This window comes from Muntiacus reevesi, chromosome X (assembly GCF_963930625.1).
Source record: "Muntiacus reevesi chromosome X, mMunRee1.1, whole genome shotgun sequence".
NCBI lineage: Eukaryota > Metazoa > Chordata > Mammalia > Artiodactyla > Cervidae > Muntiacus > Muntiacus reevesi.
Genome location: NC_089271.1, coordinates 22,269,687 through 22,292,415, shown reverse-complemented (window position 1 = coordinate 22,292,415; position 22,729 = coordinate 22,269,687). Strand labels below are relative to the sequence as shown.

Genomic DNA, 22,729 nt, shown 5'->3' with positions numbered 1-22,729 from the left:
ATCCAACCTGCTCTCCCCGATCCAATGTGATCTGGTTGAAAAACAGCTTCCTTCCATCCTGAGTCAAGTTAACCCACCTTCTCAGCACTATCCTAGACAGTTATTCCAACATTCACTAAATACTTACAAAATAGTCTGCAGCATTAGGCGAGGCTTACAAAGGGTCTTTTACCATGAACACTCAAATGCCTCAATCGTAGATTACTTTCACCGTACTACACTATTTGTGCAAGTGTTTTTAAGAGAACACTCAACTACTTTCATAATATACAAGGTTTGCAAAATTTAACTTCTGAAAAAAAAGCCCAAGTTGTGGTACATATATACAATGGAATATTACTCAGTCATAACAAGGAATGAATTTGAGTCAGTTCTAGTAAGGTGGATGGAGCCTAAAGTCTCTTATACACAGTGAAATAAGTCAGAAGGAGAAAAAAAAAGTATCTGATATTAACGCATATATATGGATTCTAGAAAAATGATACCGATGAACCTATCTAAAGGTCAAGAATAGAGATGGAGATGCGAGAACAGACTTATGAACATAGTATGGAAGGAGAGGGTGGGACAATTAAAGATAGTAACACTGACACATACACACAGTGAAGTCACTGGGTCGTGCCGGACTCTTTGCGACCCCATGGACCATAGCCTACCAAGCTTCTCTGTCCATGGGATTTTCCAGGCAAGAATACTGGAGTGGGTTTCCATTTCCTTCTCCAGATCTTCCCGACCCAGGGATTGAACCCAGGTCTCCTGCATTGTAAACAGATGCTTTACCGTTTGAGCCACCAGGGAAGTCCATTACATACAACCACGTGTAAAACAGTGGGAAGTTACTATATAACACAGGGAGCTCAATCTGGTGCTCTGTGACAACCTAGAAGGGTGGGATGGGGTAGGAAGGAGGTTCAACAGGGAGGACAATTTATACAATAAATTTATAGTTTATACAATTGTACAAATTGTGTACTTTATAATTATAAAATATGCGTAATTTTGGCTGATTCATGTTGTGGTATGGCAGAAACCAACACAACATTGTAAACCAATTATCCTCCAATTAAATTTTTCTAAAAAGCCAAAAGGAGACCCCTCCAAAGAAAAAAGCAATCTGAATGCAAATGTTTATATGTGTGCCTATTTTTAAGTCAAACAAGAAATGGGAAATAACTTAGACTCCATGAAAGGAAAATGCTTAAATAAAGTAGGTGAAGGTTTTAATTATGAAAGAGGACAAACATGGACATTAGGCCAATATGTAAAGTGCCAACTGATTAAGTGGAAGAAAAACAAGAGATGCACAAGCTTAATGATCGAAAACCATGTACATATATATTTGGACACACATATTCAGGTAAGAAATTGTGATTATCTAAGTAGTTTAATTCAATAGTACTGGGGTTCTTTTTTTTTCTTTTAAATTTCCTGTAAATTGCCAAATATTTACATTTTCAACAGACATACATTTAGAACAAACTCACATTTAACAGCTGTGTAACATTTGCTATCCAAATAAAGTAATATTACTAAAATAAAGATGCTCTGTCCATTTTCTGACTCAACAGAGGATGAATTAGACTCTATAGACACCTGGATGCTTTTTCATAAAAGTTACGAAATTGGACACAGAGACACACTGAAAATGAGTTTAAAAGTTTTGTGGAGAGAATTTTAGTTATTCTTTTCTTATCTGCTTATCAGCCTAGAGAGGAGATTAAAACTCTCAATACAAGATTAGGGTTTGACAATTCCACATAATCTGATTTCACTGATCACTGTGAAAAGTAAGATCAATTGCTCATATTGCCAACATGCCAATTCAATATTCCCAGTATATTCTCAGTATCATTGTTTTTAAAACCAAAAAAGGAAACCATGTGCCATCCAGGATAAAGATTAGAACCGACTCTAGAGACATTGGAAGTATTCAGAGATGAACACCAGGCTGCCAGGTGCCTGCCAGGTACTATGTCCCACCAGCAACATAACAGCAGAGGCTTAAAAGGCAGGCAGTGGTCCTGTCTCTAATATGAGTATCCAAAAAGCCTCTCAAGAATTTCCTTTAACTGAGAGTTCTAAAGATTAGCTTTTTCATAGACAGGACTCACTTAGGAAAAACTGACCTAGAAGTAAAATTTCTAGACAAAAATGCAGATCAGTAAATTGAAAGTGAAGCGGTAAGAAAACATCTGGGTGAAATCATTCTGGTTATCTTTTCAAAAGTGGACCAAGAAAACCCAACTTACTGTGCTGGTTAATAAGCATGCGGAAAGAGATGCGGTTGGTATAAAATCGGTCCAGAAAATACTGGATGTTACTGCTAATGAATGGATCAAACCCAAACTTCTCCTTGTACTCGATCACTCCTTGGGCCATTGTAGGAACCACATCATTGTGTCTATTTCTGACTTTAATTAGGACTTGTAGAAAGCTGCATGGGAAGGAAACAAAAAAGTAGTCAGTCTTTATGTTTCATGGACTAATGCACAAATTTCCCAGCTTTATTTTGGAACTATTTACCTGCTGGTATTTTTATAGGCAGAGCCATCATTATCATCATAGGCTACAAAGAATTACTCACAAGAAACTAGATTACCCAGTTTTTGCTTGAAGCTTTCTACAGAAAGTCTTCCTTCGGAAATACTTAACTTTTTAAATAAAGAAACAGAATGCTCAAATACCTTTTTAGGAATCCACTGACTTTCTAGATAAATGATAACATATGAAACAGACTCTATAAATGTTTGCTGAATACATAACTGCAGAATTTATTGATGTTTCTTCTGACAACATGAAGACAATACCAAAAATCTCCAAGGATTTATGATGGAGTCTTAAAAAGATAGCTTCCATGAAGAAATAAACGATGTCAAACCATTTAAAAGCAAAATTTTGAAGCAAATTTCTCACAGCAGTAAAATAGTAATGGAACATAGATAAAACAAAGGTGATTAAGACAAACCTATTCAAATATTTGGGTACATTATTGTAAAGGTGTAGAGGGAAAACTATATTGAGAATGGTAACTAAGAACAGAAAGGCAAGTCAATGGAGCCAAATAAAAACCTTGGAACCAGGATCGAGGATGAATGAGAATGCGTGTGTAAAAATTCAGCAATACTGATGATGAAGTGACAATGTAAGTCAGCAGGGAAACAAATTAGTTGGGATAGCTGACTAATAATGTAAGTCATGCCCCAATTTCAAACCTTACGCCCAAAAATGGGTTAAAAAACTTAAATGTAAAAGGTTGAAACGGTAGAAAAGAAAGAAGAAAATCAGGTAAGTATATAACCTTGGAAGTAAGGAAGACTGTTCTAAGCCTAATACCAAAGGCAGAAACCATGAAGAAACAAATCATAGGACTGTATAGGATCTCAGCAATTTTATAAGGACACAAGAAAAGTGAAATCTGAGAAAAATATATTCACAAGAGTTACTATTCTTAGTAAAGGTAAAGATGATCACACCCTAACAGAAAACTAGGCAAGGGGCCTGGTATCAACAGAAAATGCACCAGAGGGCATGCAAATGCCAATAAGTTCACCTTCGAAATAACAAAAGAAAAGTAAATTAAAACAATGCAACACTATGCTTACCGGACCAGCAAAGAATAACCACTGCTGGCTAGACAGTGGGCACTTATCTGATGAATTTCTAGGGGCGACTGAGCAGCCTGTATCAAAAGCCCAAAGAAAGTTATTCCACTCACAGGAACTGACTCCAGGAAAAGAACTGGATAAGGTCAACAATTATATTTCAGAGCTGTTCTTTAGAGCACTACTTAGGGTAGCAAGAAGACCACAAACTATTCTAAACCCAGTAACAGGAGGTCAAGTCATCTGACTTATCTACAGGTGGATCACTATGAAATTACTAACGATGGGGTAGACCTATAATGCTGACACTGTTATTTTTGTAAAAAACAAAACAAAGCATTCTGCACATATAGAAACACGTATGCCAAGTTAAAAGTATGGATGGAAGGAAAATGTTAACAGTAATTTAATTTCTCAGTAATGGAAATTTGGAGTGACTATCCGCATAGTTTTATGTTTCTCAATGATGAAACTCTTCTGTAATAAATATATATGTACAGAGACAGCAAAGATGAATAAGTCAACTCAGAAATTAGAAGGTCAAAGTTATTCATTAGAAATTTTCTAATGGACCATTTATCCTTTACACAATGCTCTTCCCAATGTATTCATAATGAAATATTACTAAAGTGTAACAATTCATTACAGCAGGAAAGTGACTCAACTTATCTGTAGGGAGGAGACTTGCCTCAATGGTTCAATTCTCAGACTACTTTCCCAATCTTCTAGGGCTCCTTTTCTTTTTTCAATAAGTCTTACTTCATTTTACATTTTTGGCCACACCCTGGGCTTCCCTGGTGGCTCAGACAGTGAAGAATCTGCCTGCAATGCAGGAAACCTGGGTTCGATCCCTGGGTTTGGAAGATCCCCTAGAGGAGGGCAAGGCAACCCACTCCAGTATTCTTGCCTGGACAATTTCCACAGAGGAGCCTGGTGGGCTACAGTGCATGGGGTCACAAAGAGTCGGACACAACTGAGTGATTAACCACAGCACTGTGGCACAGGGGACCTTAGTTCCTTGATCAGAGATCGAACCGGCACCCCCTGCATAAGAAGACAGAGACTTAACCACTGGACCACTATGGAAGTCCCGGGGCTCTTCTAAACTTTGTCATTATGATCAACATCCTCATCTTCTTTGCTACTTCCACTTTACTTATGATTTCCCTGCTCACAACTCCTGTATAACCTCTCACTAAGCAGAAAAGGATGCTACGATGAACAGGACTCCCCATTCCTTCCTTCACCACAAGCATCTGGCTTCTACAACCTCAAGTCTCCCAACTAGCTTCATGGCAACCTGGGCAGGTTACTGAAACTCAGTGAGAGCTGTTATCATTATGATCTTGTACACACTGGATCCAGCAGTTGGCAGCTTCTAAAGACTTGTGTCCATAAATCACAAGACTGCAGAAGCACACAGCAGAAATGTAATATCACAGATGCTCACAAACTTATATCCCCAAATCTGAAGCTAGAGAGGTCAGTCCTTATTTGCAGGATACCAGCCAAACAAACTGTCACTAGCTAAGGACTTTGGTGAAAACAAAGCTTCTGGATTCGATTCATTTAACTTTGATAACAAATGACAGCAAAGGCCTGTACCAAGGAAAACATTACAGCCGGGGCTCTAATCCAATGCCTCCTCTTCCACATTTCACCATTAACAAAACATCTAGCGAAGTAAAAACAGGTCAGGACTTTTTTTCCTTTGCATTTTACTTTACAAGTACATCTGACGTAGCTACTCACAACTCAGACCAGCAGTTCTGGCAATATGGTGCACTGCAAAGAGCAACTGTACTGAGGAAGAGTAAACATGATTTAGAGACTCAGCTCTGCTCTGAACTGATGTTACAATCTTGGGGAAGTCACTTCACAACTCGGACCTCAGTTTCCTTATCTGTCAATTGAGACAGCTGGGTTAAATGCCTTGAGCTAAGGTCACTTATGTAATGTGATATTTCTTAGTTCTTTTTATGGAACACCTACATGTAAGGCATTTGGTGTCATAATGATGAGGGCCAGGTTTCTATCTGGAAATTCTGCAGCACAACAGGCCTGCCATATGCATTCAATGATGGGTACATGGAAGACGAGAAAAATAATGGGAAGAGGACACAATTTCTCTTGGCGGGGGGAAAAAAAACACACTCAGAGCTGGGTGTTTTCTGGTTAAATGAAAAAGAAAAATTGGAAATATTTTCCATCAGCTTGCAAATTTAGCAGTCTCTGTGCCTAAAAGCAGCAACAGAATTCAGAAGTTATGTTAATAGCATACTTTTATGCGTCTCCAGAATAAAAGCATTATCTTTTCTCTGAGCTCAAATGTTATACTGCACTGAAACTTTAAAAACAAATCATAAGGGACTAAGTACATAAACTCATGTATACACAGAGGTCAGTGCGTTCTTAAAACTACCACTAGGTGGAACATTTACTGCAATATCTACAGTAGGTGCCCAGCTCCAGTTCACCAGAAAGAAGCACAAGTATTAAGAATTAGATCAGGAGGTGTAATTTGAAGGGTCTCCTGGTACTAGTTACATTCTTAGCTCGAATTTATAGGGTGGGGAGGGAAGTGGGAAGGGGGTTCAGGATCGGTGGGGGACGAGACACACATGTATACCTGTGGCTGATTCATGTTGATATATGGCAAAAACCATCACAATATTGTAATTATCCTCCAATTAAAATAAATTAACTAAAAAACTGCAATGTTGAGCTATTTTGTTACCCATTAAGAAACCTAATGCTTCCATCCCACTTGTACTTCTTGGCTCTCAATGACATGAGTCCCATTTACCAAAACATTTTTTTGACTTTCAGGTAAGTTTGGTGTCCTACTTACTTATCCAAGACCTGCGGATCTTCAGGGCTCTTATTTTCATATTCTAGAAGTTCAAGAAAACTCTGCATATACCTGAAAAAGAGATACTGTGTTAGTTGCCTACCCAACATCCAGCCTCCTTCCCCTCTTCCTTTGTCACCAGCCAGTTCAGTTATGTCCAACTCTTTGTGACCCCATGGACTATACAGTACATGGAATTGTCTAGGCCAGAATACTGGAGTCGGTAGCATTCCCTTCTCCAGGGAATCTTCCCGATCCAGGAATCGAACCCAGGTCTCCCGCATTGCAGGCGAATTCTTTACCGTCTGAGGCACCAGGGAAGCCTTAGAGTACCTTAAATTTCCACCCAGGTATCCATCCAATCCCCTTGCTCTCCCATGGAACCCAAGTGCTTCAAGGTAAGCTGATACTATGCAGAGCTCCTGAGTGGCCAGTTTTCCTCTGGGTAATCCTATTCCTCTTGTCACTAATTCCTAATCAGTCTGATAGTCTTGGTCTAAGCCTGTCACCACACTGCATTTCCCTGAACTCAGAGGTTGGCTCAAGAATGGAGCCTCAATTCAGGCCAGTAAAATGACAGTAGATTTGCTGGTGGTCTTTGGGAGAGAGGTGCATGGATGTAAAGCCTAGAACTACTGCAGCCATTCTGTCACCAGGAGAAAAATCCAGTCAGGACAGAGGACAAGATGGTTGGATGGCATCACCAACTCAATGGACGTGAGTTTGAACAAGCTCCAGAAGTTGGTGATGGACAGGAAAACCTGGCGTGCTACAGTCCATGTGGTCGCAGAGTAGGACACAACTGAGTGACTGAGCTGAAATGAATGAACTCAACCCCATGGAAAGTAGGACCCTGAAAATCTCGTGACTCTCTGAATTACACCAACTCCAAAAGCTCATCCTATGGGTGGATCTTAGTCACCATTTATTGCTTCAGTCAGGCTTAGTTGGATTTTCTGCTAACTTGCTAATACACGTATCCTAACTGGGACACCAAGTCTGCAGTCTGATTACCAAAAAAAAAGTACATAGAATATTTAATAAGCAAGTGTGTGGCCCTGAAAAGGATGCTAAGAAGTTAGAATCAGAAATAAAGAAGATTCTCTCTCAGAGTTAACTTAAATTCATCAACATGTAAATTGAGGAGAAAGAATGCGTCTTTTCAGTTCAGTTCAGTCGCTCAGTCGTATCCGACTCTTTGCGACCCCATGGACTGCAGCACACCAGGCCTCCCTGTCCATCGCCAACTCCCGGAGTTTACCCAAACTCATGTCCACTGAGTCGGTGATGCCATCCAACCATCTCATCCTCTGTCATCCCCTTCTCCCATCTTTAATCTTTCCCAGAATCAGTCTTTTCAAATGAGTCAGTTCTTCGTATCAGGTGGCCAAAATATTGGAGTATCAGCTTCAGCATCAGTCCTTCCAATGAACACCCAGGACGGATCTCCTTTAGGATGGACTGGTTGGATCTCCTTGCAGTCCAAGGGACTCTCAAGAGTCTTCTCCAACACCACAGTTCAAAAGCATCAATTCTTCAGCGTTCAGCTTTTTTTTATAGTCCAACTCTCACATCCATACATGACTACGGGAAAAACCATAGCCTTGACTAGATGGACCTTTGTTGGCAAAGTAATGTCTCTGCTTTTTAATATGCTGTCTAGGTTGGTCATAACTTTTCTTCCAAGGAGCAAGCATCTTTTAATTTCATAGCAGCAGTCATCATCTGCTGTGATTTTGGAGCCCCCCAAAATAAAGTCTGTCACTGTTGCCACTGTTTCCCCATCTATGCCTCTTTTAGGCCCTTTGAAACAGGTCCTGTTGTTGATTAGGAATACCAACATATCTCAGTCAGGGTCAGCGTAAGCAATAATGTGTCCAACAAAGATCTGGAGAATGGAGGTAATAACGTGATTCAGAGATTCCAATTACTTAGAGGTGTGTGACCTCTGCTTTGGGTCTGAACATGTCTGAACAAATTATAATTATCCCTTATCCTAATTATTTTTAGTAACTAATTACTACTAATCCTACTCTTCTGCTTTGGACAGAGGATGAAGGCACGCCAACAACTAAACATGACTGTTTAGCTTATAAACACACAAAAAAGAATGACGTCTTATTAATCAGCCTCACCTGAACTTTGTGACAATGCATGATACTGAAGCATGTTCATCTCAGAATATTTTTTTAATACAGTTTCTGAGCATTTAAGGCTATGAATTAGACACTTAAAATCATTAGGTCAAGCCATCCTAAGAGGCCACAGGCAGCCATCCACAGTGATGCCCTCAGGCCTGCCACATGTCAGCAGATTTTCAGGCTGGCATACCAACCTTACGGAAGGGGATGTCATTTAAAAAGATGTTATAAGTGGAAAGAGGTCGAAGACTTTGCTGAGCTTCTCAGCCTGCAAGTCAAGAAGGCACAGAGAACACACTCTGACTCAGGAGAGCTTCATGGCCCAGTATACTTAAGATTCGCTTTCAAAAAGAAAGGAAAGTGACAAGTCAAGACAACTCATGCTCCTGAACTGGATTCAGAAATCGGGGGTGATAGAGTAATATTGAAAGACAGCTAGCCTACCCAGAATTCCCAGCCCAGTAGCAGGCCCCTAATAGTGCTCAGATCATGAACATGCCAAATTCAGACTTAAACTGAACAAAGTAGGGGAAACCACTAGACCATTCAGGTATGACCTAAATCAAATCCCTTATGACCATACAGTGGAAGTGAGAAATAGATTTAAGGGACTAGATCTGATAGACAGAGTGCCTGATGAACTATGGATGGAGGTTCGTGACTTTGTACAGGAGACAGGGATCAAGACCATCCCAATGGAAAAGAAATGCAAAAAGGCAAAATGGTTGTCTGAGGAGGCCTTACAAATAGCTGTGAAAAGAAGAGAAGCAAAAAAGCAAAGGAGAAAAGGAAAGATATTCCCATTTGAATGCAGAGTTCCAAAGAATAGCAAAGAGAGATAAGAAAGCCTTCCTCAGTGATCAGTGCAAAGAGAGAGAGGAAAACAATAGAATGGGAAAGAAATGCAAAAAGGCAAAACGGTGGTCTGAGGAGGCCTTACAAATAGCTGTGAAAAGAAGAGAAGCTAAAAGCAAAGGAGAAAAGGAAAGATATTCCCATTTGAATGCAGAGTTCCAAAGAATAGCAAGGAGAGATAAGAAAGCCTTCCTCAGGGATCAGTGCAAAGAAAGAGAGGAAAACAATAGAATGGGAAAGACTAGGGCTCTCTTCAAGAAAATAAGAGATACCAAGGGAACATTTCATGCAAAGATGGGTTCGATAAAGGACAGAAATGGTATGGACCTAACAGAAGCAGAAGATATTAAGAAGAGGTGGCAAGAATACACAGAAAAACTATACAAAAAAGATCTTCACGACCCAGATAATCACGATGGTGTGATCACTCACCTAGAGCCAGACAGCCTGGAATGCTAAGTCAAGTGGGCCTTAGAAAGCATCGCTACAAACAAAGCTAGTGGAGGTGATGGAATTCCAGTTGAGCTATTTCAAATCCTGAAAGATGATGCTGTAAAAGTGCTGCATTCAATATGGCAGCAAATTTGAAAAACTCAGCAGTGGCCACAGGACTGGAAAAGGTCAGTTTTCATTCCAATCCCAGAGAAAGGCAATGCCAAAGAATGCTCAAACTACTGCACAATTGCACTCATCTCACACACTAGTAAAGTAATGCTCAAAATTCTCCAAGCCAGGCTTTAGCAATAGGTGAACCGTGAACTTCCAGATGTTCAAGCTGGTTTTAGAAAAGGCAGAAGAACCAGAGATCAAATTGCCAACATCCGCTGGATCATCAAAAAAGCAAGAGAGTTCCAGAAAAACATATATTTCTGCTTTATTGACTATGCCAAAGCCTTTGACTGTGTGGATCACAATAATCTGTGGAAAATTCTGAAAGAGATGCGAATACCAGACCACCTGACTACCTCTTGACAAACCTATATGCAGGTCAGAAAGCAACAGTTAGAACTGGACATGGAACAACAGAATGGTTCCAAATAGGAAAAGGAGTATGTCAAGGCACGTATGACAAGTATATTGTCACCCTGACTATTTAACTTATATGCAGAGTACATCATGAGAAACGCTGGGCTGGAAGAAGTACAAGCTGGAATCAAGATTGCTGGGAGAAATATCAATAACCTCAGATATGTACATGACACCACCCTTATGGCAGAAAGTGAAGAAGAATTAAGAGCCTCTTGATGAAAGTGAAAGAGGAGAGTGAAAAAGTTGGCTTAAAGTTCAACATTCAGAAAACTAAGATCATGGCATCTGGTCCCATCACTTCATGGCAAATAGATGGAGAAACAGTGGAAACAGTGTCAGACTTTATTTTTTTGGGCTCCAACATCACTGCAGATGGTGATTGCAGCCATGAAATTAAAAGACACTTACCCCTTGGAAGGAAAGTCATGACCAACCTAGATAGCATATTAAAAAACAGAGACATTATTTTGCCAACAAAGGTCCATCTAGTCAAGGCTATGGTTTTTCCAGTAGTCATGTATGGATGTGAGAGTTGGACTGTGAAGAAAGCTGAGCACCAAAAAATTGATGCTTTTGAACTGTGGTATTGGAGAAGACTCTTGAGAGTCCCTTGGACTGCAAGGAGATCCAACCAGTCCATCCTAAATGAGATCCGTCCTGGGTGTTCATTGGAAGGACTGATGCTGAAGTTGAAACTCCAATACTTTGGCCACCTCATGCGAAGAGTTGACTCATTGGAAAAGACCCTGATGCTGGGAGGGATTGGGAGCAGGAGGAGAAGGGGATGACAGAGGATGAGATGGCTAGATGGCATCACCAACTTGATGGACATGAGTTTGAGTAAACTCCAGGAGTTGGTGACGGACAGGGAGGCCTGGCGTGCTGTGATTCATGGGGTCGCAAAGAGTTGGACACGACTGAGCGACTGAACTGAACTGAATAGTGCTTATATACTTCGTGATGGAAAATCTCTTATCATGGTCTCAGAGCAATAAGAAAGTCTCATGCAAGCAAGCATAATACTTGCTGCTTCTGAAACAAGCTATGAGTTCAGGGCAAAATCCAACCGACTCTGAGATGGAAGCCAAGGTCGCCGCCTCTGAGCTATCCTAGGTCCCAGGGCCACTGTGCCAGCCATAGCTGCTTGTCTGGAAGAGGACTGAATACTGTACCTCTAAGACCACCCATAGACTGCTTCTCAAATGACTCATTCTCAACCCTAAGAATGTACTATAACCAGCATTACTGAGGAATGACTGGTGAATGGCCATCCTCCTTCAGTAGCCCAGTCTCCATTAATCCTCTAGACACCAACTAATGAATGGTTCCACTCCCCTTGTATCTGGCCTCATGCACTCCTCCAGCTTTCTCCATGGGGACTTGCTCTCTGCTTGGAGAATACAGAGGAGACACACAAGCATTTCCATGTAAATCCCTTTCTAAAAATACACCATCTGGTCTTCCCTCCTACCAATCAGCCACTGCCTCACGCTCTGCCTACCGAGTGGGCAGTTCAGTCACAAACTCAACCTCCTCAATTAGACAGCATGTGCTTTAAGCATCACATTAAGTTATCCTGTTAAGATTTTTCAGACTTTTCATGGGGCAGATGAAGCGCAGCAGGTGGCTGATCTTTTTCACTCGGGACATTCCCCTTCAAATGACTTAGTTTGTCCTAAAATAAGTAAGATCTTCCAAAAACTTTTTTAAAAGGAAAAACAGAAAAAACCATGACAGAGACTGGATCAAATTAGCAACATTCCCCTAGTCAAAGAATTGGGAGACCTGCTCACAGGGGCCACTGCATTGGTATTCTTTCCATAATTTTCTTCACTTCCCTGTTTTTTTTCCCCAATGAAAAATCACATTTATAACCAAAAAAAAAAATTAAGTCAAGAAAGTGTCTGGTACAGTTGAGAAGTTATTTCCCTTAGGACAATTACACACTGTCTTGAGATTTCTGCACCACCACTCCTCCCCCACCAAAAAAACTCGGGACTTCACTGATGGTCCAGTGGTTAAGATTTTGCCTTTCAATGTAGGGGGTGTGGATTCAGTCCCTGGTCAAGGAGCTAAGATTCCACGTGACTCAGGGCCAAAAACTCAAAACATGCAACAGAAGCAATGCTGTAACAAATTCAACCAACTTTAAAAATGGTCCGCATCCAAAAAAAAAAAAATCTTAAAACTCTCAATTACCTGAAAATTCAGATTTATAACCAGAAAAAAGTTGAAAAGTCAAAGAAGTGTCTCGTACAGTTGAAAAGCATTTTCCTTAGGACAACTATATATTGTCATATCAGTTTAAAAAAAAAAAAAAATGGCCCTTTAATTACCTAAGAAACCCAGCTATCCTGAATGAGTCATACCCACAGGAAGCATTATGTGTACTTTTAGGGAGAATGGTCCCAATGCCAAATGTCTGAGCATTCTGGGTAGACCCATCTGTCTGTCCCACACTATGTACTTACCAGCTCTGAACCAATCCCACCGAAGGGCGGTTAAGCAAGTTCTCCGGCAGAAGATTAACTTCTCTCATTGTGTTAGCCAGCCGCACAGGAAGCTCCTTTCGTAGGAACATATATGAAGTTTTCTCACATGCATTATCTCTCCCTATTAACAGATAAAAAATGTTCTGTGATTTTATACCCTAACAGATAGAATAATAAAGGGTTCTCATGGTAGCCCAGTGACTGGCTGGGAAGAAAACACTAAGTAACCCTGCAGTCTCTAGTTAAATCTTTATCCTCTGAAATAGCAAGCTTAAGAAAATAATTTAATTAGAATAGAAAAGGAGCGTTTATTCCAAGAGGCAACCTCGAAAGCTGTGTTTTTCCCCTCCGCACAAATACAGCCCTAGTGTTCCCAGTGGCGGTATAAAAGTGACCTGGGATATAATCGGAATTTGTTTTCAAATAAACGCTGTGGGAAAACTGCCAAGTAGAAAACTAGGAGAACGTGTAAATACACTCCTGTTCACGGGGGTTTCCAGAAGGCAACAAACCCATTCATTCCACAAACATTCACCTACTGTGGGTTGACTGTTCCCTAAGACTTTCTTCAAACGTGTTTCTCTCAGGACCAGGAAGCAGCCGCAGACCCTGGGTCTGACCGAGACACAGGACTCGGGAGGTGCCCAAGAAGCCAGCTCACAGGTGCCCTCAGCAGTGGAGTGGAGGCACAGTGAGAGAAAAGGTACCAGGCCACGTGAAGACCCCGAGCCCATGTGACTGCCATGTGACCCCAGCGGTTCCATGACTGGTCTTGTCCCCAAGCCCACTCTGCTGTAAATCCAGCGAGGATGTGACAGCAAGGACAGGAGCTCTGGGGACAGAAATGTGCTTCAGCCTCAACTCCGCCCCTGTGGGGGTGTGAAACCCTTCTTAAGCTTCTTAACTTCTGAGCCTCTGCTGCCTTAATCTGTAAAATAGGGATGAAGACATCCACTTTTGTAAAGACGACATGTGGCAACATGTACGGAGCCTGATACGGAGCCAAGTGTTCAGTGAATGTTAGTTCTTCTTCCATCCTCTCTGATACTTACAGGTCCGGCCCAACTCCCTCACGATCGGATAGGCCTGCCCGACTCCCCATGTCCCCTGCGAGCTGCTGGGAAATGGGTCACCTCAGGAACAGGCCCGGAGAGAGGGAAGCAGGGCTCAGTGGATGAACTTCACCTCCAAACTCTCCACTTCCTTCAGCATGTGATGAGGCAGCAAATTAGAGGTTCAGAAGTAAACCCATTCTAACACTTCCAGCCCAGTTCTGGTTTCTTCTTTTCCTGTCCTCACCAAGTGAGACTGGAAATAAAAGAACCCACTTTGGAGGCTCATCTGCAGAACCTCTTCTGCCCAATGCCCCCTGCCCCCTTCTCCATTTCCAGAAAAGTCAGAATAAAAGATTAAAGTCTTAACCCATCCCTCACTTTCCTCATTCTAATTGAGTAGCACACTGAAGGCCTCCAATAAATCTTTAATTAATCAATAATTCTGCCTTTCCCTTTTCTCCTAAGGGAAATACTCCAAAAAGGAAGGAAGTGTAGCATCTCAGCAATGACCTTCCAATACTTACTCGATACACATTCATCTGGCCTCAGGTGATTAACACAATGATTCAGGCTGCTTTGCTTCAGATTATAATATATACATATATATGACAATCCATTCCAGTACTATTACCTGGAAAATTCCATGGACAGCGGAGCCTGGTAGGCTACAGTCCATGGGGTCACAAAGAGTCGGACACGCCTGAGAGACTTCACTTTATATATAAATATATATATATAAAATCATTCCTGAAATGTTCTGCCTAAATATAATTTTTATGGATGAACCATTGTAAGTGCATTAAAAATGCTGATATTTCAAAACAACTTATGGTGAACCTCATTATAAAAATGAAAGACCTATTATCTAAATTAAAAAGGGCATGTACATTTGCATGTACCAGGAGAAATAGTTTGTATTCTGGTTATACAGAAAGGACATTTTCTTTTTTTTAAAAAAGCACAAAAGAAATGATGACCTTCTCCTTGCTGGAGAAGGAAGTTAGGGAATGGGATAGAGAACCCTCTGGTGTTGAATTGTAACTGGAAGTTATCAGCATGACCTTGGTATTCTATCTGAGTTTTGGGGGTAATAAAAGTTGATGTGCTTAAGTCGCCAAGTCCACAGCACGAGGAGCCGCAGATGAACAGCACAGTGGTGGTGGGGTGGCGGGAAGCAGGACAAGAGGGAGGGTCAGGAGAGGTGATGGTGGGCAGGCAGGTGACAGGGGGTGATCAGGTTCACGTCTGTTCTGGAAACCCACAGGGCTAGATGGCTTCTGAGTTGAAAGGTTTTCAGATTTTAAGAAGTTAAAACAAATACATCCGCTGCAAGAAATCGTTCAGTCTACAAACACAATACAAGTGCAGTGCAACCCGTGAACATCCACACTGAGCACGGAAGACCATGGCCCAAAGTCACTTCAAGCCAGGTTTCGCCACAGACTGAGTTTGAGCACCAAGGGTATGAAAAAAGAACTTCCATTTGTCAAGTTTGGTGCATTTCAGAATTGAGATAAAAGGTGACAGAGCCTGCAGAAGAGTAATGCCAAGATCGGATGCCAGAGATAGACTTGGGTTTAAATCCTGAGCACCCACTGGCTTCAGGAATGACACCAAGTGTCAGGACACGTCCAAGAACGGGACGGAGCTCACAGAGGTTGCGGCGAGGGTTAAAAAGCGCTTAACATTTCACATGAACAGGTTTTTTAAAATTGAGAAGAGGGCACTCATTAAAGCACAATCACTAATAACACCGGATGGTAGAAAGCACAACAGCCCGAGGCCACGGGGTACCAGATCAAACGGACTGATGCTAAGCCCCGCGAGCGTGACTGCATTCCGGTTCAGTGAGGTCGCCTGTGCTCATTTGATGATTCTACATAATTAAAAAAGGATTAGAAAGGATTAAAGTGTGTTCTGTGTCCCTGCCACTCACTTTACTTTTCTTCCTAAACAAAAGCCTTGAGGCTTGCATTGGTCAACTCTGCACTAACTAGAGGGCAACTAACTACTGGGCGTGGCCTGAAATAACCAAACTTCAGGAAGCATTGATTCTAGCCTTCCTGGATGACCAGCCTTTCATAAACTAGTGTTGAAAGAAATCTTATTTGTCTGTATACCCCCCCCCCCCCCGCCATGGCACTGCTTGCAGTGCCTCACCTATGGAAGCTTCTCAATGATTTACTCCAAGAATAGAGAATACTTTCAGAAGTTTGTTGTTTTTTTTTTTTAAAGAGTACCTGCAAAAATCTCAGGTTTTGCCTCCTACATTCTAATTTAGCTTCAGAGATGAATTCTTTGTACTTGGATACCTTAATTATACATCAGCTTAAACAGGGGGGTGTCTTTTATCGTTTGTTAATTAGTGAGCCTAAAAATATATATGGAATGCCTGATTTTTTTTTAACCTTTCCGTGGTTTTCCTCTTCAAAGTTTTTTGTCCTGTGTGTTAATATTAAATACTCACTTTAAATCAAAGGGTTTCAACAATTTTTTTTTTTTCAGTTAACTTACCAAAGAGACGCTTTGGGTTTTAATTGAATGTCCTCTCAAAAGGGTTGTGTTTTTCTAAGGCTTCTGGCATACTGAGTATTTTCCACTTATTCGTCCCAGTCATTTGACTTCATTTTTTCCCTGCTTACTTGGCTTCTCCACATTCCTTAATTTTGATTTTCTATTTTTATTCTGCATTCCTCCATGGACTTCATCTTATTCAAATTTACCGATTAAATCTTTCCCTAGTTCAGAAAATGAAGCAGCAGCATTGGGTGAGAGGCATGGAAAATTCTCATTTTGTGAACTTAAATACACTCGTGTATTTCTTCAATTTTTTCCTTCTTTTTTGATGACCCTTTAATTCTCTCCTGTTTTCTGTTTGGTCTTCATACTTCATCCTTTCATTGAGAAGTTGGAGACAGTTACTACATTTGCAAAAAATGTGATTGTTCTGTCTAGAAAGGTTCCAAATAGCTTTCCAATTCACCAAGACACAGGATAAATAGACACAGAAACATAAATGACTTTTTCTCATAAATGACTTCTGATTTAACACGGTCACCAATAACTGATGGTCACCAATAAGAAAGCTGCATTTGACCAGCCTTCTGAGAGCAAGAGTTCTGACTGATTATTCTCTTTATCTGGTTTCCACTATGGCCTATATTTCTGGTGAATCTCTAATCCTCTTTTCGACAAATTTACAGCAAGTAGGAAAAAATTATTTCTTCAGTTAATGGAATGATCTGATAATTAAAGCACAGGGCTGAGCACATGCCTCCCCAAAATGTAGTCTCCTGTCTGGATTACTTAAAGGCTATCTTTATCCACATCTTTCAGCTTTAATACTTAGTGGGAGATGTTTTAGGAACCAAAGCAAGGGAATCAGAGAATGGAAAAGCAAGGCAAAAATAGAAAAATTAGCAGCAAGGCACCAAAATCCAAAAGAATGATCAGCTCATTCAGATAATGCTGCTTTTTCTAAATATCAATTAAATGTTTGAGTTTACAATCCATTTTTACCACTAACCATGTTAGAACGAGACACAGAACAGACTGGTTCAAAATTGGGGAAGGAGTACGTCAAGGCTGTATATTGTCACCCTGCTTATTTAACTTATATGCAGAGTACATCATGTGAAATGCTGGGCTGGATGAATCACAAGCTGGAATCAACAGCGCTGAGAGAAATATCAACAATCTCAGATATGCAGATGATACCACATTAATGGCAGAAAGCGAAGAGGAACTAAAGAGCCTCTTCAGTTCAGTTCAGTTGCTCAGTTGTGTCCAACTCTTTGTGACCCCATGAACCGCAGCATGCCAGGCCTCCCTGTCCATCACCAACTCCCGGAGTTCACTAAACTCATGTCCACTGAGTCAGTGATGCCATCCAACCATCTCATCCTGTCGTCCCCTTCTCCCCCTGCCCTCAATCTTTCCCAGCATCAGGGTCTTTTCAAATGAGTCAGTTCTTCACATCAGGTGGCCAAAGTATTGGAGTTTCAGCTTCAGCATCAGTCCTTCCAATGAATATTCAGGACTGATTTCCTTTAGGATGGACTGGTTGGATCTCCTTGCAGTTCAAGGGACTCTCAAGAGTCTTCTCCAACACCACAGTTCAAAAGAATCAATTCTTTGGCGCTCAGCTTTCTTTATGGTCCAACCGTCACATCCATACATGATCACTGGAAAAACCATAGCCTTGACTAGACAGACCTTTGTTGACAAAATAATGTCTCTTCTTTTTAATATGCTGTCTAGGTTGGTCATAATTTTTCTTCCAAGGAGTGTCTTTTAATTTCATGGCTGCAATGACCATCTGCAGTGATTTTGGAGTCCAAGAAAATAAAGTCTGTCACTGTTTCCACTGTTTCTCCATCTACTTGCCATGAAGTGATGGGACCGGATGCCATAATCTTAGTTTTCTGAATGTTGAGCTTTAAGCCAACTTTTTCACTCTCCTCTTTCACTTTCATCAAGAGGCTCTTAATTCTTCTTCACTTTCTGCCATAAGGGTGGTGTCATGTGCATATCTGAGGTTATTGATATTTCTCCCAGCAATCTAGATTCCAGCTTGTGCTTCTTCCAGTCCAGCGTTTCTCATGATGTACTCTGCATATAAGTCAAATAATCAGGGTGACAATATAGTTGTCGTATGTGCCTTGACGTACTCCTTTTCCTATTTGGAATCAGTCTGTTGTTCCATGTCCAGGTCTAACTGTTGCTTCCTGACCTGCATACATGTTTTTCAAGAGGCAGGTCAGGTGGTCTGGCATTCCCATTTCTTGAAGACATTTCCACAGTTTATTGTGATCCACACAGTCAAAGGCTTTGGCATAGTCAATAAAGCAGAGATAGACGTTTTTCTGAAACTCTCTTGCTTTTTTTGATGATCCAGCGGATGTTGGCAATTTGATCTCTGGTTCCTCTGCCTTTTCTAAAACCAGCTTGAACATCTGGAAGTTCACGGTTCATGTATTGCTAAAGCCTGGCTTGAAGAATTTTGAGCATTACTTTACTAGCGTGTGAAATCAGTGCAAATGTGCAGTAGTTTGAGCATTCTTTGGGATTGGAATGAAAGCTGACCTTTTCTAGTCCTGTGGCCACTGCTGAGCTTTCCAAATTTGCTGACATATTTGAGTGCAGCACTTTCACAGCATCATCTTTTAGGATTTGAAATAGCTCAACTGGAATTCCATCACCTCCACTAGCTTTGTTTGTATTGATGCTTCCTAAGGCCCACTTGACTTCACATTCAAGGTGAAAGAGGAGAGTGAAAAAGCTGGCTTAAAACTCAACATTCAAAAAACTAAGATCATAGCATCCGGTCCCATTACTTCATGGCAAATAGGGGAAACTGGAAACCCTAACACATTTCATTTTCTTGGGCTCCAAAATGACTGCCCACAGTGACTGGAACCATGAAATTAAAAGATGCTTGCTCCTTAGAAGAAAAGCTATGATAAACCTAGACAACATATTAAAAATGAGAGACATCACTTTGCCAACAAAGGTCTGTCTAGTCAAAGCTATGGTTTTTCCAGTAGTCATGTATGGATGTGAGAGTTGGACCATAAAGAAGGCCGAGCACCAAAGAATTGCCTTTGAGCTGCAGTGCTGGAGAAGACTCTTGAGAGTCCCCTGGACTGCAAGGAGATCAAACCAGTCAATCCTAAAGGAAATCAGCCCTGAATATTCATTTGAAGGATTGATGCTGAAGCTCCAATCCTTTGGCCACCTGATGAGAAGCGCCGACTCATTGGAAAAGACCCTGATGCTGGGAAAGATTGAAGGCAGGAAGAGAAGGGAGCAACAGAGGATGAGATGGTTGGATGGCATCACTGACTTCAATGGACATGAGCTTGAGCAAGCTCAGGGAGATAGCAAAGGACAGGGAAGCCTGGCATGCTAAAGTTCACGGGCTTGCAAAGATTCAGACACGACTTAGTGACTGAACAAGAACAACATTAAAATGGGTAAAAAAAAAAAAAAAAAAAAGTGACATATTATTATTTTAGGGGAATCTTTTTTGTTTTTCTTCAGTTGTATTTATAAGATTTCAATCTTTTGAAAACACTGAATTTTAGGATAGGTAATTTATTTTAGAATTTACCAGAGCTATAAGCAATGATTAACTGAATAGTCCTTCCAAAGAAACAGTCGAAAGCTACCAAATCATCGTAAATATCCTTCAGAAGAATCCCTCCCCACCCGTTCTAGCTTCATTTATACTTTGGGCTTCCTAGGTGGCGCTAGTGGTAAAGAATCCGCCTGAAAATGCAGGAAACACAAGAGACACAGGTTCGATTCCTGGATCAGGAAGATATCCTGCAGTAGGAAATTCTTGCCTGGAACATTCCATGGACAGAGGAGCCTGGCAGGCTACAGTCCATGGGGTCACAAACAGTTGGACCACCTGACTGAGCGCACACACACATACTTTGAAAATGTCTCTTTTACTATATGTCCAAAAATACTATTTCACTGCCTGGGAAGTTTAACAGTTTTCCTCTGGGAAAACATACTCCTGAATTTCAAGAGATCAAGATAGGTAGTGGGTTTGGGACCTACCAAACTTGATGCTGAGTCCACTCTAGGCTGGGCCATTTGGGTTATTATTACTAACAGTAAGCCAGAAACTTCAGAGCCAAAGAGTCAAAGATCAGGTATTTCACACACACCTCATTCACTACCAAACTCAATGTCCCAACAACAGTCAAGTGAAAGTGAAAGTCACTAAGTAATGTCCGACTCTTTGCAACCCCATGGACTAGACAGTCTATGAACTTCTCCAGGCCAGAATACTAGAGTGGGTAGCCTTTCCCTATTCCAGGGGATCTTCCCAACCCAGGAATTGAACCCTGGTCTCCCGCATTGCACATGGATTCTTTACCATCTGAGCTACACAACAGCCAGCTATCAAACTATTTCTCTCAGCCCAATGTCTATTTTATTACGCTCACAGATGCTGTGGGTCAGGAATTCAGAAAGGACACAGGAGGTAAGGCTGCTCTGGACCCTCAGTTGGGAAAACTTAAACATTGGGGGAGTGACTGAACTGTGGGGAGCTGAAAGTATCCGAAGGCTTCCCGCTCACAAGGCTTCAGCCGACTACTTGCAGACTGAGACTGCCTACTGGAGCATCTTCTGGTGGCCTCTCCAAGGGACTCCTCACTTTTGGGCTAGCTGGATTCTGGGATGGCTTCCATAAAAAAGGCAGAGGCTGCATGGCCTTTTATGACCCAGCCACAGAAGTCACACTGCTAGTTTCCTTCTGTCATACTCAAATGGTCTAAGCAGCCATAGCTTGCCCAGGCTCCAGGGGTAGGAGACCAGACCTCCTCTCCCGACCGCCCCCCACCTGGTGGAAGGCTGGCAAGGGCACATCACAGAATAGCATCGCCATGGCCATCTTTGTACAATGCCATCTGTCCTCTAAGATGTTCATAAACAGGTGTAGAAAATGATTTATTTCTCAAATTACACTTCAAAGCACTCTTCTACTACCTGAATTTGTTTTCTTTGGAGTCATGTTTTGGCCATTTATTTTAGTTCCTCTCGCTGTGGGCTCTCCTCAGATGGCAGGTAGCCCTTGCTTGCTCAGTGAGGCAGCCTAATCACTAAGGGAGCACCCCAAACACCTCATGAATTACACAGGTCTTTCTGGTGGGGTCCTAACACCACACCAGCTTCCCTTATTCACCTTAAACAGTTCATTCAGCGTCTTTAAAGAAGAATCCTCTTTTTTGCCCTTCACTTTGCCTAAGGGTAGCTGCCTGCCTACTAACGTTCTCATGGTCAGGTTGGAAGGTAACCCTTCGCTTTTCAGACTTCTGGTTCATTCTCCAGTTTTCGTTCAGCCAGCTCTACCTCTTACGCCCGCCCTGTATCCCTGGTGCTGCCTTACTGAGATAGGAGCCCCTCTGGAGGTCACAGTGCCTCCTGAGTATGTTTTAGACCCCAGCTATCCAATATAGTAGCCATGAGCCATTAGGGAAAATGTGAATATTCAACCAAGTTATAATATCAATGATAAATTCCCCAAGTGTGATCACTGTGTCCTGGACATTAGGAGAACACTTCTTATACTTACAATATATTAGGTTGGTGCAAACTTAATTGCTATTTCAGATCGTGAATTTAAATCATTATAACTAGGCTCAAATACACCTTTATTAATCAAAATAGGAACCATTAAAATCAACACATTTTTGCCAATGAGAAATGTTTGTTTATTCCTGTAGCATAAAAATTCGTGCATTTTCTGCCTCCTGCTGGTTGTGGAAGCATTTTCCCTGCAAAAAGTTGTCAAAATGCTTGAAGAAGTGGTAGTCGGTTGGCGAGTGGTCACGTAAATATGGCAGATGAGGCAAAACTTCATAGCCCAATTTGTTCAACCTTTGAAGCGTTGATTGTGTGACATGGGCATTATTGTGGAGAAGAACTGAGCCTTTCATCTTATTGATTTGTTGAGCATAATTCTCAGATATAATGGTTTTGTTGGGATTCAAAAAGCTCTAGTGGATCAGACTGGCAGCAGACCACCAAACAGTAACCCACGACCTTTTTTGGGAGCAAGTTTGGCTTTGGGAAGTGCTTGGCGCTTATTCTAGGTCCAACCACTGAGTTGGTCATGGCCAGTTGTCGTATAAAATCCACCTTTCATCACATGTCACAATTTGATTGAGAAATAGTTCATTGTTGC

General features: G+C 41.4%; 1 protein-coding gene across 2 annotated transcripts in view; it reads right to left on the bottom strand.

Moving 5' to 3' along the window:
• PDK3 (pyruvate dehydrogenase kinase 3) overlaps nucleotides 1–22,729 on the bottom strand; it is an 87,080-nt gene that overhangs the window by 47,346 nt on the left and 17,005 nt on the right. For both annotated transcript variants that reach the window (XM_065915423.1, XM_065915424.1), the window contains exons 2-4: nucleotides 12,950–13,091; nucleotides 6,454–6,525; nucleotides 2,250–2,434 (exon numbers count right to left, since the gene is read on the bottom strand). In XM_065915423.1, the coding sequence (XP_065771495.1) occupies nucleotides 2,250–2,434; nucleotides 6,454–6,525; nucleotides 12,950–13,091 (399 nt within the window). The remainder of the gene's footprint in view (nucleotides 1–2,249; nucleotides 2,435–6,453; nucleotides 6,526–12,949; nucleotides 13,092–22,729) is intronic.